The following is a 15,244-nucleotide window of genomic DNA, read 5'->3' as shown; positions in this document are numbered from 1 at the left end:
GAGTCAAGGGGGAAAGAGCACACTGATAATCACATTTCTTGCAGGACCCGAAGCATGGGTGTCAATGCAGAGTTTAAGTCCTTTTCTTTTAGTGCAGAATCCTCTTTTTGCAAAGAAATATAATTATCATCAGAAAAAATGCATAGTTTGTCATGACTGAAAAGACGCTGAGAACATTCAATTCACTCATTGATTCAGATGTATCCAAAGATCTTCCTCCAAACACAAAAAAGCTTTGAACGTTTAATTAGGCTGAGCTTTTTAGGTATAGTGCCAGTGTCCTTGTGCTGAATGGCAGCAGATACAGCACAGTCAAACACATGTTTGAGGTTGTGTTGTGTCAGAGCTGAACACTCCACGTAGTCGTGAGCTCTGATCCTGCGTGCCAGCCTTCTGGCCCGGCTACAGTGCACTGGTTTGGTGCTCCGCTGGTGCAGATGGATAAGGACGTCCACATTGTGGCTGAGGTCGCACTGAGTTCCAACCAGGACTATTGGAGAGGTCGGGTTGCCGGCACGGATCTGCGGGATCCATTTGGAGGTGATGTTTTCGAAGGAGACGGGGTTGACCAGGCTGAAGCAGAGGATGAAGACGTCCACATGGGCGTAGCACAGAGAACGTAGATGTCCAAACTCCTCCTGGCAGATCAAATGATGAGAGAGGAGGATAAGTGTAGTAAAACCTAAATGTCAAATAAATCATGATGTGGAGTGGAGCATGTACCTGTCCTGCTGTATCTATCAGTTTGATACGAGTTGGGAGGCCGTTCACATGAACCAAACCTGGAGGTCAAGTAGAAATAAGTATAAGAAGTATGACAAGTATTAGCTGATGTCCTTAATAGAAAAAAATAACCTTAACTTACCAGTAAAAACATCAAAAGCGGTTTGCCTGTACTCGCTGTGGTATCCATTGAAGATGTAGCTGATGATCATGCTGGTCTTCCCCACAGCTCCATCACCGACCAGCATGCAGCTCAGCTCTTCCCTCAGCCTGTTGGGTTTATCACGTCTCTGACAGGCCTCTGCCATGTTTCCCCCGTATTATTCCTCCATTATCCCAGCAGCTCCATGCAGCAGTGCACTGTTACTGTAAAAGATGTCTTCTACCCCCCAAGGGTCTGTTGGTGACAATAAAAGCTGGAGGACACCTCGATTTGAAAGAACAAAGGCGTCCAATCAGATGAGGGTCCCCCAACTCTGTAACTGTTTCCCTTTGATGCAGATTTACATGGTCACTCCCACCGAGAGGAGCTGACCACTGGTGGAGGTCAGCTCCTCTGACCTCACAAAACAGTTCAGTATCATGAAGGATACTATGGATTTTCTTTATTGGCCCAACATTCACAGCCTGCATTAACAGTGTGTAGATGTGATAATGTAACTTTACATGAATAAACCACAAATGAGAGCTGAAAGTGTGGTTTTCTTTCAAATATATCCAACATTAAGATTTTATATGAAGCATTACTTCCTCCTGGAGCCCCAATAATATAATCTCACAAAGTAGAGCCCAGTTTAACAATCTTTTGGAATTTTCATTGTTTACAATATTGCTATAGATTATATGGCCAAAATATACCAAGATAAAAATGTTTCATATCAGTCAATACTGATCACGATAATTGTTATTTCATATTAGTTTTAAGACTGTTTTTTGCTACTGAGTGAAGTGGTTTTAAACTCTTTAAACTTTATGAGCAGATAATGACAAACACTTGACTTACAATGTATTGCACAATCCCTCCGCTGGTGATTATAGTATTTTTTATATTTAATTAAATGTTCCTATTTTTTTAATATTTATACTTGCACAAATACACCACAGCATATTCCTTGTATGTGTAAACCTGCTTGGCAATAAAACCTGATTCTGATTCTGATAAACAGCTAAACATTTCACAAATCTAAGGTAGATCAAGTATGTGTTGTACCTCCTCACTGTGCTTACACAATGTAAGAGCATCATATTAGTTTGAATTAGTTTATTTCGTTCATTTCAGTGAAAACCATAAAACAAAACATAAAAACATCTTTTATTTCACTATAAATTGTATTTTGTTGAATTTATATTGAGAACAATTTTATTGTGACCATTATTGATATTGTTTTATTGCCCAACACTATTCAGAACTGCACTGAATTAAGTCACATTTGTATGCAGTGCCGCAGTTGGCCAGTAGATGAGACTGTTGCTCCAGCATCTACATTTGCACGTTTGTTTCCATCTTGTGCTTCATCCAGTCTCTGCTCCGAGTTTCTTCTTGTGCATGTTTGAGGAGTGAAACAGGCAGGAAGTGGTTGAGACGTCACTGTAGGTCAGACACAAAGTTAGTTTCCAGTTTTCTGGTTCATGCTCCATAAGCTTCACATTTCATTAACTTATTGTCACAGAAATGTTTGATTTTTCCGTACACTGTTGCCACGTGTTGAGCACATAAAGTGCAGCTCTACTCTCCTGGGTAAAAGGGCAAAGGGCACAGCTGAGGGGGGCATTGTTAGGCTGTCACCAGCAGAAACTTCATGTGCCTTGTTTCATCCTGTCTCTGTCAGGGTGACCGGGTTCATAAATACACACACTAACACTCCTTTATCTGTGCAATTTCAATATCTTCTCTATGCAATCATGTTTACACTGTATATATATCCTATTTACGTTGTATTTATAGTTTATATTATTGCTGTTTTTTAAAATATTTTTTATGTTTACCTTGCATATTTACTTGTTTATTACATTTTACGTTTTTTTTTGCTATTCCCTATTGTAGGACTGTAAGGGTTATTTATCTTATCTAGTCTCATCCCATCTTTTCTGACAGATTGCACTGCAATGTGACTGTTAATACTAGCACTAATAACTAAAGCAATATAGTTATAGAATTAATATCAACATCAAAAGACAAAGTTTTGACCAAAGTGCCAACACCTCACTTTCTACTGTTTCTTTTAATGAAACAGTTTCTGAAGCACATCTCCAGGATTAATCTTAAGTGTTAAGAAGTGTGCAAGTGACGATGCTGGAGGTGATAATTGTTTGTGATCGAGCCTTCACACCTTCATCACAGTGTGTTTGTCCCTGGCCACTACTCCTAGGAAGAGGGCCCCACATTGTGATAATGGCCATGGTCTTCCTTTATGTATTTTCCTTTTATCAAACTGGTCTGCTTATAATATGTTGAGGCATCAAGAAGGAGTTTGTTATTATTTGTCCAAATTCAATAACTCACAATGTCCCAGCTGTGGTACAGAAGAATTGTTCGAGCATCTTAAGAAGTGGTTTTAGAGAGTGGGAAACATTTGCTGGTGAAAACGCAGCTTTAAACAAAGTGTTGGTCCTTATCTGTCTGAGCCTGCAGGAAACTCTGCGAGCATTGTGTTGTAAGGTCTCTGCTTCCTGTTTGCCGTTATTTCTCACTCACTCCTTCTCTTCTCCTCCTTCTCCTCCCTCCTTTTTTCCCACCACCTGCAGTGCGAGTGATAGAATTTATTCCCCATCGTAGGGGGGGGGACAACATCTGGTCCCCACCGCCCAACCCTACCCACAAACACACGTCGTGTTGCCAGCTCTGCTCCCATGCTGCACCTCTGACAGCTGTGAGTCACAATGCTGTTCCTTAATCCAAGGTAAATGTCAAACACAGGAAACGGTCTCTAAATATCTCAACACGCAGCGGTTCTTTTCCTGAAACAGCTTCTTTTATCAGCAAAGATCAAGCAGCAAACTTCTCTTCTGTGACACAAATGCAGATACAGGCATTGTGCAACTGAAGGCAAATGCTTTTTAACTTGTCTGCGTGTACCTCAACTTGTGCAGCAGATGTCAGCACCGCGACGACGACTTAAATTGTGGCACGGTGCCTACAGTAAATCAGGATGTGTATCTCTTACTGTAAACATGTTTTGGGCCTGCATTCTCACGCTCTCCCTCTTTGCATGACTAGACATGCAGAAATGCATCCTGACATAGATTTATAGAGGTAATCTGCTTAGTAAGGGTCTCTCAATGTGTACAGATTAGGAGACCCCCCAATGTACCCACAAAGAAATCACCCCACTCATGTGGACTGACTCCTGCAAATTTATGCAAAGATGCACTATGGTAAACTCAAATATCGCAGCCCCCCCCGTGTCTCCCTGAAGCATTGCTCTGCTTGTTAGAAAGAAAACATGCAGTAACCGACTGAAGTTTCAGGCTCATGTCTAATCTGACAACAATAGACAAATCTGTCAGATAGGTGTTAAAAGATTAGGCTCCTCCCTAAGCCAGAGATCAGCATGGCACACTGCAGACAGGCCACAAAACAAGTGGCTGACGCAGGGATGAGGCGATAAACAATCCATTTGCATAACATTTCCTGCATAATGTCCCTTTAAGTAGATACTGCAGAGGCTCTTAAGTGGTGCGGATTAGAGTGGGTTCGGCTGTAGTGTGATGCCCTGAGACCCCACATAATGGAAACGCTCTCCTTCTCCTTTAGTTCCTAGATGTTACTTGAGAGTCATGGCAGGGTCACACCGGGTCACTTGCTGTTCATACAGGTTACGGAACATAATCTTTCTGACACTTTGGGGTCAGAGGTTCTGCCCTGCTTGCCTGATTTTGACACAAATCATAGACAGCGATGGATTAACTTGAAGCCTTGTGTTCATCGATGCTGTTCTGCTGTTGCCCTTGAGGCACAGACTTACATTTTTAACCTCTTTATAAATTCAGCACATGAAAACGTTTCTGCAATATGTGGCACAAAATATTGTCCACATTTAAATGTACAATATGTAACTTAAACCACTAGTGGTCACCTAGTTTGATGATGTTGTGAAGTAGAGTGGACTCATGGGAGTTGTTGTCTTCACCAACATTTCTTGTAACATAATCTTCTTGGATTTATTTATTAGGAGAGCTTCAGCGACAGAGCTTGCTGCAATGAACAATCGTGATCCTTACACATGACTAATACAAACAGCAGAAGGAGAAATAAGCTGACTGGCTAAATGGCTAGCAGTGGCTAGTGGCTAACTGGCTAGCAGTGGGTTTTTCCTTTGTCTTGTGTCGTTTGAAATTGGTGTTTTAAGTCCTTTAACTTCTTTAGCAGAGAAGGGAAAAATCACGGGTGAAGCAGATATGACGAAAGTAAATATCGACCCTAAATAAAATTGGGTCAATAATGAGATTTTGGATAATGTAAGTACACAAGTCAACATAATATAAAACATAGGTCTAGTGAATTTTAGACATATTATTTAGGAAGTGTTACATATTTATTCTTTAACAAGTTTCACATTGTAGACTCTTGTAGTACATGTGTAAAGCAAAGATAGCGGATCTGAGGCTGTAGCATTAGTAAAATACCTACAACTACCAATAGTGGTGTTGGTCGAGTCAGGGGATCATCCTCTGAGGAACATGAATGTCTGTAACAGGTTTCATAGCAATCCCTCCAATATCTGTTTAGCTTTTTCAGTCCGGGACTCGATTCCTATTCACCCTCATGATACTCACATTACCCAGAGAACTAGCTTGTGTTGTGGGATTTTGCCATGAGAGCGTCATACCATGTAGCTCTCCGATTCATTAGTGCCAGGATACAGCCTCTTCCCGGGTCAACTCGAATTCTAGCACCTAATGGTCACTGCACCAAGTGATTCATGGGAATTCAGATCTGTGGCTCACCCCCACCCCTCTGCCCTACCTCTTATCGGACCCCTGTTGTTCACATTCTTGACTTGTAGCCAGCGCTTATTGCAGGAAAGCATAAACTCCGACTGTGAATACATTGTGACTGTGTGAATCAGGATATGCTTCCTTGCCTTTTTTCTTTTTTGTTGGATCAGTGCATTTGCAGTTAATCTGAATTAATTTCATAACCGGTATAGAATCGTTTGGATCTGAAACAGCTTAGGGTAAATCAGCCTGTCCCAGTTTTTAAGGCAAAGCCTGAGTGTTTTGGGTGTTTGTTGGTCATCAAGCATCTCCGTCAATTCATTTACTACTGCTCCATTAAACCCTGGCAGGGGTCCAGGAGCGGCGCACTAATCTCCCCATACCCTCCGAAGCGCATCGCAGGGGGTCAGTCCTCCTTGTGGGATCCACGGTACCCTCGCTCCAAAACTGTCGGACAAGAACACTTCAGTTGATCTGCTTGGTGCTGAGAACAGGAATTCACATTTGAATTTATAATTGTCTGAATTAACCATAGATTTACGACACATTTAAGAGCCATTCATCATTTTTATTATTTGATAATTATTACTATGATCACAAGGCACCTTATTGTCAATTGGCATTTTTTGTTATTTTGCATATGGATTAACAGAATGTAGCTGTATCAAAATGAAATTGTAATAACAAAATGTGTTTTTTGTGTAATAGGGATACAAATGATAGTTATATATAGCATTGACTAACTTACATGAAACAAAATGATATTCAGGCGATTGTATCAGTCTGAAACTTCATGTGTACGTTAGGGAATAATTTGGGAGAATTTGAGTTAGAGGAGAAATACATACTTCTCTCACGTAGATTGTAAATAAAGATGGAGAACACATCTCCTCCTCCTCTCTTTATACAAAAATGAAGCACAAATATCCTGGGATGTTGCTGCTCCCATCTTGCACTGGTGAAGTCTTTTGGAGTCTATGCAGGAAACCAAATTTACCAGAAGAATTAACAACTGAACCTACATCAGTGTGATAAAAACTACCTAAAATAACAAAAACCCTCTTTCAGAAAGATGTATTGGAATTGTGTACTATATGCTAATATAGAGAGGGCTGCCTTTATTTTGATTGAGATGTTTAGGCTTCACTTTTTTTTTGGAGCCGTCATGTCGTCCATCTTTATATACAGGTGGTTTTACAGTAAATATGATGTGACAGCCAGTGGCCAGTGGGGTTAGCATAGCATAAAGAATGGAAATGGGGAAATAACTAGCGTGGCTTTGTCTGAGGATCTAAAAAGAATCCACCTATTCGCAAGACTAAAGTATAACAGACATGTTATATCCTCTGGTTTAATCTAAACTTCTTCAGCTTCGTAACTGTACGAGAACGACAGTGTTATCTATCTTCTCCTCTAGCTCTCAACAAAAGAAGAAAAATAATCTTTTATCAATAGCCTAACAATGATCACAGTTAAATTAAACAACTGAATCATAAGCAGCTAATTCCAGAAATCCAGATCAGTAAAGTAGGCTAAATAATAAAACAATTAAAATATGAAATGTGAAAGTCATCTTGCAAAGCTAAATTCCCACAGTAAATCAAATGTTAGTGAACCTATTGTTTGAGATGTTATGGGTGAATTAGTGTATATTTCCATATCTAACACAGCATGACTATGTTTGCAATAATAACATCACTGAATCTGTGTTTAAGTTTTCTGTGGAGCTCAAGAGCAGGGCATGATGAACTCAAACACCTTTTTTCATCAGGACCGTCACGTGTAGCTGATGAAGTCTCGAATTTCACAGGTTTGTTACACACTAGAATTTATTTATAAAAATCTGCTGTCTGTTGTTTCTAAGTGGATCAGGTGTGATGGCACAGATAATTGGTTAAATTCAACTTGCATGAAAAATACAAGAAATAACAAGAGCTTTAGAAGCTGTTAAAGACATAATAATATTCCCGCAGAGACATCAGACACTCAACATCTGAATGTTTGATCCGTTGCATTACAGGGAGCTGATAACAATATCAACAGGCATCTCACCCTTTGGCCTTTGAAGCATCTGTGTTTTCTTCTCATTTTAGTTTCAATTGGCTCCACATCAATCCACACAGCAGCTTATGTACTCGCAGAGCACGATTAGAATCTCTTCAAACAGGAAACTCTCTCGCAATTGGCTGATTAACATGAGAACCTGATCTTTTCAAAGGGATAAAAACTATCCAAACAAGCACAAAACATCATTCCACAACATTTGACTCATGCTGGAAGTTAAAGATGTTGTGTGGAGTTTGTTTGTTGACCAACATTTTAGAGGAACGCCTACACAGTCATGTTGATGAGATTGTTGATTTATGGATTATGGAGCATGATTGAAACAGAGAAGTCCCAGAGAAAGGGAGAAAAAAAATAGGTTTCTGGTAAATTGCATCAGTGGTGATGAGAAGGCTCCTCTAAAAACCGCAGCTTTGTTAGTGTGTCGCCGTCACAATGCCTGTGCAGCTGCTCGATTGTGGGCCGCAATAAAACGTCATTGATATTGAACCTCTGTGAGTGTGTGGGAAACAGAGCAGGCTTTCCTGTTCCTTGAGAGAAAACACTCCAGAGAAAAATGGCAGGAAACCTCCAGGGTCTTTTGATTCAGGCTAAGAAAGTCAATCAGAGTACCTGAGAGCCTGGAGTTCCCATGGTGTCAAGTAAGAAAAGGACTCGCGGATCAGAAGGTCTTGTTATGATTTTGCATTCCCTGCCGGGTGGGATACAGCACAAAGAGGATTATCATAAAGCACAATGCTAGTCAGCTGCAGCTTTTGGATTGTTCAAGTATGCCCAGTTTTAACGTCTAAGTTGTGTGTGCTGTTCAAATGTAGCTCGTATCTGCCAACAGGGGGGGCTGGAGCCATATCCATCATCGGCATTACCTCCACTCAGATTCCAGCAGATGACAGAGGCCAAAGGTCCATATTATCACAAAAAATAAAATAATCAGGGAGTGAAATTAATCATCCTAAAGGTCCAGTGTGCAGGATTTACTTGGATCTATTATCAGAAATGGACTATAATATTCGTAATGATATTTTGAATCAGTGTTTAATCACTTGAAACAAAGAGCTGTTGTGTTTTTGTTACCTTAGAATAAGCCCCTTATATTTAGACCGGTGTCTACATAGCCCTCCACATCTCAACGCCATGTTTCTACAGTGGCCAATAACAGACAAACCAAACACTGGGTCTAGAGAGGACCTTTTGACTTTTTATGTTACCTGAAGACCAATGAAGATTCTCCTACACACTTAGAAGGGGAGGGGGAGGTTGGAGGTATTCAGTTATTTACAGTAAGCAACCTCACCACTAGATGCCACTAAATCCTACACACCGAACCATTAACCTCAATGTTCTAATGGGTTCAACACTGGAACACTGAGTTCCATCTAGTAGCCCAGTAAACATGCTTGTTTTGATCCCCTTCACACTTTTCCTGATTTTGCTCAAAAATATGATTTGAAACAGATGTTTTTTTTTGGTCTGCTGCAGAAAACCACGCTTCAATACTTTTCTTTTGAGACACTCCAGACTCAAACATGATCAAATACGACAGATTTTCAGAGGACCTCTGGAGCTCAGAGATCTACATGTACACAATGTACATTAATATACATGGATCGTATATTATGTACATTTATGTAGTACACATACTAGATACATTTGTTGATTATTAGCTCACATATATCCATCCATAATGGTACATTTTTTTAAATAAATGACTGTATTGTTTCACATCCTTTAAATTGCAAGCAAAAAAAGTTTTCCACTTCAATATTTTCCAACAATTTTAATGTGGTCAGGGAAAAACAAAGATACTTAAAATAAAAAACTGACGTTGGAATTATTATTTTTAAATGTACTGCATATCGGTCAGTGTGAACCCAAATCATGAGAAAGAAGAACACCTTAATAACACCCACGTCTTGTTGTTCCAGTTTGGTTTCATGACGTCCCGGTTGCTCACCAGCGTTCACTCTCATACGTTCACCAGCTGTCTATGTCTCACGCCAGTTCTGGTGTGGGCCTGAGGGGGTATTGTGCAATGATTTTATTTTATTTATGTGTCGACATCCACAGAGTAAAGTATTGACATTTACTAAGTGAGCAGAACATATGTTAAAGATGTACTTAGTGATCGTGCGGTTCAGTATGCTACACATACTCAGTGTGTTGTTTTTAACCATAACAAGCACCCGCTCCTCCCTGCACAGTGTGATTACTACACACTGCCACCGATACCCTTAACACCACCCACACACACACCCTGCCCCCAGTGTAGCAGTGCAGCTGAGATACTGTGTTTGACTGTATACCTCTGATTTATACCTGTGGCACAGGAGAAAATCCAAATGGACTAAAATCATCAAGCATTTTTTGTGGGTTTTTGGCTAAATGAAAGCGGTAGATTAACAAAATAGACCTAAATGTGTTTAGTGATGGTGAAAAATGGTTAAAATCCTCAGGTGTTGCCACTGGCACTGACACCTGCTTCCCCCGACTGTCCTGCGTTCACAAAGTTAACACCACAACACATTTAGTTGGCTCAACAACATGTGATAATCCTGTAGCCAACGCGAAACAGGCGCTCGCCCTGTGCACACCATGTTACTCATTCCACCGTCACCACTGTCAAATCTAATATGCTTTTAATAACAGGTTTGGTTCATATTGTGTCAACTTTTAATTTGAAACCAAAACACAACAGCCACCTGGGAAGATTTCAAACCCTGTGGCTGACACCCATGATGCATCTGTCACAACAGGAGGATCCTCCAGAGTGTGACGACTCTTCAGCAAACAAAGCAGATAGCATGCAACCGGGAATTCCCGTCTTATTAGTGTATGTCACACTGTACGGTATGTGGCTACTAGTAATTTCCATGACGACAACATAGAATCAGGTCATGTCCAAACAACACAGAATACATTTATCAATATACCATCAGTGTTTGCTCTTTTTTTCCCCCTTTTTTCATGTATCAAAACAGGTTTTTTCAGGTAAACTTTGTTTATATCATGAATTCCTATTAGCTGCAAGACTCAAAATAATAGGTATATGCTTACAAGTAGGTATTGATAATTTATGTCCGACATAACCATTAATTTGTGCATCGCAAATTATACCCTCAATTAAAAAATGCTGTTACTTTGTAAATGTCATTGTAATTTTCATCCATGCATTTAAAGTTGGGCCGGTAAGGACGCTCTTCAATCTCATTTAAATTTAGTCACAGCAAAGGTTTTAATTGAGCACAGCGTTAGAACTCTGCCAACTCTTCCTGCTTCCACTGCAAGTCACTTCACAACCCACCTCCACCCCAGCACCTCCTTTTCATACTGAATCTGACCTAACCATTGTCATGTGTTGACACTGGTGCCTGATCTGTTCTGTGCCGGGGTCTTTTAGCTGCTGCTCCCCCTGCCACACTTTCCATGAAGGCTCGTGGAGGGGCAGGAAGGGCCCAGAGCAGTTATTTGTAAAGCCCACATTCACATTATTTGTCTCATAGAGCTTAAAAAGGTGTGACATCCTCTGCCCTTAACCTACAAGAGTAAGGACAAACTACCCCCAAAAAGTTTTTAACAGGGGAAACAAAACTTGGAAACCTCAGAGAGAGGCACATGTGAGGGATCTCTCTCCCCAGGATGGACAGAAGTGCAATAGATGCCGTGAAATCAAATTAATTTTGGCAAAAGAGGTCCTGACTGAAGTGGATTAAATTAATCCCTGAGCTGCAGTAGACTCTGAAGAATGAACTTTGCCAGCGAACATGGGGTGGGATTGTTTTTGTTTTTATTTCTACCTTTTTGGCTCCTGTGATGATAATCAACTTACATCCTTACTTACTTCTGTCGTGTGGTTCACACAGAGAAGTTAAACTGAACCCGCACCTGGCTTGTTAATGACAGTTTCAAATGTCTCTCTGATGCCACTTCTTTATAACTACTGCACCTTCAGGATTTACAGTAAATGATGCTCGAGCTTGTAGCGGTTCAAGTTGAAACAGGTGAAAAAAGTTCAGCCACAGATGATCTCACCAGAGCCTGACACCCCTCCACCAGGCCGGGGCAGCTGCGGTGGGTTTGAGTGTAAATGAGATTAGGGAAATGAAATTAAGAGCAGCCAAAGTGTCATTCCTCAGGGATAGAAGATGTAAATGAAGCAGGAGGCAGCTCTCTGGCTGGAGCTGTAATTTTGTCAGGCCTGGTTTCAGCTCCGTAAAGATTGGATTAAAAGATCCAGTGGACGTGAGTCATGTTTCTGTTTGGACGAGAAGAAACAGTTTTCACATCAGCCACTGGTGATGATGAATTGATTAAAGATGGGTCAGAGCTGTGTGGTTTCCCTTCTGCATCACTGAAACAAGACGAGCACCTCATGTCTCAGCAAGAAACCAGATTCAGTCTTTTGATCGGACTCTTCTGAAACCTGCTCTTTTAATAAAATATAAAACATCTGGAGCTTTACTTTCAGTTTCTGCTTCGTGGATTGATCGAGGGTTGAAAGAAGGCATGTGCTTTACTGCCAAATCTTTAGCCATTGTTTGTGCCTCATTAATGGGCAGCGTAAGTGGCCTCCATGACCGCACAGCACTCATGTCCACAGAGAGGGGTGAGGTGACCCTCTGCGGACGGAGCTGATCTCTCACTCTGAGGGGGCTTTAGGGCTTTAAAGCGGACGGCCTCCATCAGCGGCCCAATCACTTTCTCTTTAACACACTTCCAGGGTGACCCTCAGCCCCGCACTGGCCGAGCCAAGGTCAAGGGTCAGGGTTCGGGCCGGGTGCGCATTAGCATGCAGGTGCGTGGGGGCTCCGAAATGCATTAGCAGCAATATTGTTTTTGGAGTGTGTGGCCACTGCTCTGGGTGTTGATAGGCCAATCACACATCCTGAGGACATGACCTCCGCCCCCACTTTGCGGCATGTAGTGTCTGTTCCTCATAATCTGTGTCTCTGTTGAGAAGATAATGACTGACATCTTTTCCTGGAGTGCAAGGGGCCTCAGGAGCGGTAATGATATTGATTAGGGGTTCAAAGTGCACAGGGATCACAGTATATCCGTGTATATGTGTTGTTAGCAAACATAATGAGATTTTATATTAGATTTCACATGGTTCTACATATGATTTTGGGGGGGTTTTATAGCATATTTGCTGAACATGCACAAAAAATAGACAAAATCAGACACATGCTTCTTTCTTGGTAAACCCAGGGGTCTCATACCCTCTCTGCATCCCCCAAGGATCCCAACAGTGAGGTAAGGGGCATGTATTGATTGACTTGGCTTTATTGTTAGAGCCCTAATGAGAGGTGCCAGAGTGAGATGTAAATCATAAAGAGTTCACTCAAAATAGATGAAGAGATAAATGCTAATAGAAATCCATTAACACATGAGAAGAGGCTTTATAGAGCAGCAGATGGGGCTTCCTCCACACCATGGGATTTTTGACTTTGTTTGACAACGTTTATCAAGGCCCTGAATGTGGGTCTTTCTATCACGTTGACTTATACCGATAATATGAGCTTTGGTGTTGTTGGTATGTGACTGTGAAGAAAGGGGGAAGAATAAAAGCTGATTAAATGAACAGAAGATCAATTAAACTACTTAAAAATATAAATGCTTCGTATTTATATAGGATCTCACTTCCCCCGAACTATATGCAAATAAACAAGTTAATCTTTTCCGCTCACAAAGATGCAATGCATGGTGGGAAGGAGCAAGGAGAAGAAGAAGAAATCAGAATAACACTCAGACGACGCACTCAGGGCAGAGCAAATCGCTTCTGTTGCTGTTGCCTGTTGCTACAGTTTGAATGACGGTATGTTCACATATTTCAGCCTACAAACGACGTCAGATGAGGAGGAGGTTCTTCATCGTGGCCAGGACATTTAAAAGAATGTGGACACATGTGGCCCAGACCACCTCCGAATGTGGTCTGGCATGATCGGTTCCCTGTTCGATCTCAGAGCTGTCCACTTGTGATCAGATCACAAAAAACACACGTTAACACCAAGTGTGTACGGGGTCTATGTGCAGCACTTTCTCTGTCATACATCAAAAATAGCCATCAGGAGAAGTCTTCACCTCTGTTTGTTAGTTTGTTGTTGGTTTCTATGTAAGCAGGATTACACAAAAGCTACTGGACAGATTTCAACGAAACGTGAAGGAAGGAAGGATGTGGATTGGATCAGGAAAGAAGCCATTCAACTTTGGTGCAAATCCAGATCAGAGGGTGGATCCAGAAATAGTTTTTCACTGTCTTTGAGATTGCGAGATAGGACGTTTTTTTTTCCTTTTGTGAATAGGAAATTTGGTGCAGCTTGATTGAATTAAGGGGGAACTGTTGATATGTTCTCTTCTGAGTGCTATGGTACTCTATTGTGAATTCAAGGTGAGCAGTTCAAAATGAAAGGAGAGAACAGATGATAGTTTGTGGACCGGGAAGCAGAAAGCACATCGAGTTCTGAGTCATCAAAATACCTGAGTATTTCTGATGCAACTTTACCACATGTTACCTTGTTGTGTTGCAAGAGGCCACAGACAAACAACCTTGTTGTTGACTCACTGCTGGCAGTGTGTCTTCTGTCTGTGAGTAAAGAACCTCTGGACACTGTTCTGTGAAGTCATATTATGACAGGTTACAGTTCTGTGTGTGCCCCTCCACATTACATGCTCTGCACATGTGAACTGTTTGTTCCCCCACCGCTCTCTGCTGCTCAAACAGCTCCTACATACCTTTGACCCAGTTTTCAGCTGATTTCTAGGAAAATAGAGCACAGAGCTGTACAGAAAAAAAGTGGGCTTGTTTATCCACTGAGGAAACGCATGTGCGCATGTTATTGCCAAGTGATCGGAGTTCAGACAAGAAATGCTATTTGCACCCCCACCTCCCAGCTAAGCCCCTATAGACTCTATAGAGCTGGCCGTCCTCCACGGCCTCTGGTTTCCTCTACAGTTGACAGTCAGCACACGAAAGCAAGGATTTCTCCCAGTAGCAGCTGCAGCAGCAGCAGCACTGTGCAGGATTTATTGTAAATGTAAATGGCATCAAATTAAACATCCTACATGTTTGTGAATCCCTTTATATGCAGATCATTTACATGAACATGACATAGCTGCTGTCTTTGGGAATATATCTGTCCACTCTATATTTGAAAGTTAAAATTTATCGGTTTGAGGAATGCCTGGTAGCTCAATAGGAATTTTAAAATGCTTTGTATGGCAGAAGTTGGCATCGTGAAAGAACATGTTTTATAGCAATGTTTCTGACATGAACTCAATAACAGCTACTCCAGAATAAATATGTGTTAGAAAAGTGAAAGTGCACAAAAAGACATCTAAAAGCTGCTCAGCCTGTTCAGTTTACAGATCTATGAGGAAAAGTGAGCGTTTTCCATTAACCAGCTGCACATCCCTCACATGTGATGAGGGAGGAGTGTGTGTCTGTATGCGATCGAGCGTTCAAGCTGCAAACATTGATGTACAAGAGACTCCTTCAGGCTCACGTGCGAGCCGAGGAAAATCA

General features: G+C 41.3%; 1 protein-coding gene across 1 annotated transcript; it reads right to left on the bottom strand.

The window, feature by feature from the left end:
- Positions 1 to 155: 155 nt before the first annotated feature.
- LOC118116586 (rho-related GTP-binding protein RhoV) lies at positions 156 to 1,090 on the bottom strand. Its single transcript, XM_035168367.1, has 3 exons — positions 866 to 1,090; positions 724 to 782; positions 156 to 638 (listed from the first exon to the last, which is right to left on the bottom strand). The coding sequence occupies exons 1-3, from the start codon at positions 1,029 to 1,031 to the stop codon at positions 195 to 197; spliced, it is 669 nt and encodes a 222-aa protein (XP_035024258.1). The 5' UTR covers positions 1,032 to 1,090; the 3' UTR covers positions 156 to 194.
- Between the last annotated feature and the right edge of the window lie 14,154 nt (positions 1,091 to 15,244).

This window comes from Hippoglossus stenolepis, chromosome 10 (genome assembly GCF_022539355.2).
Source record: "Hippoglossus stenolepis isolate QCI-W04-F060 chromosome 10, HSTE1.2, whole genome shotgun sequence".
Classification (NCBI taxonomy): domain Eukaryota; kingdom Metazoa; phylum Chordata; class Actinopteri; order Pleuronectiformes; family Pleuronectidae; genus Hippoglossus; species Hippoglossus stenolepis.
The sequence above is the reverse complement of the archived record's forward strand: the minus strand, read 5'-3'. Positions and strand labels throughout refer to the sequence as shown.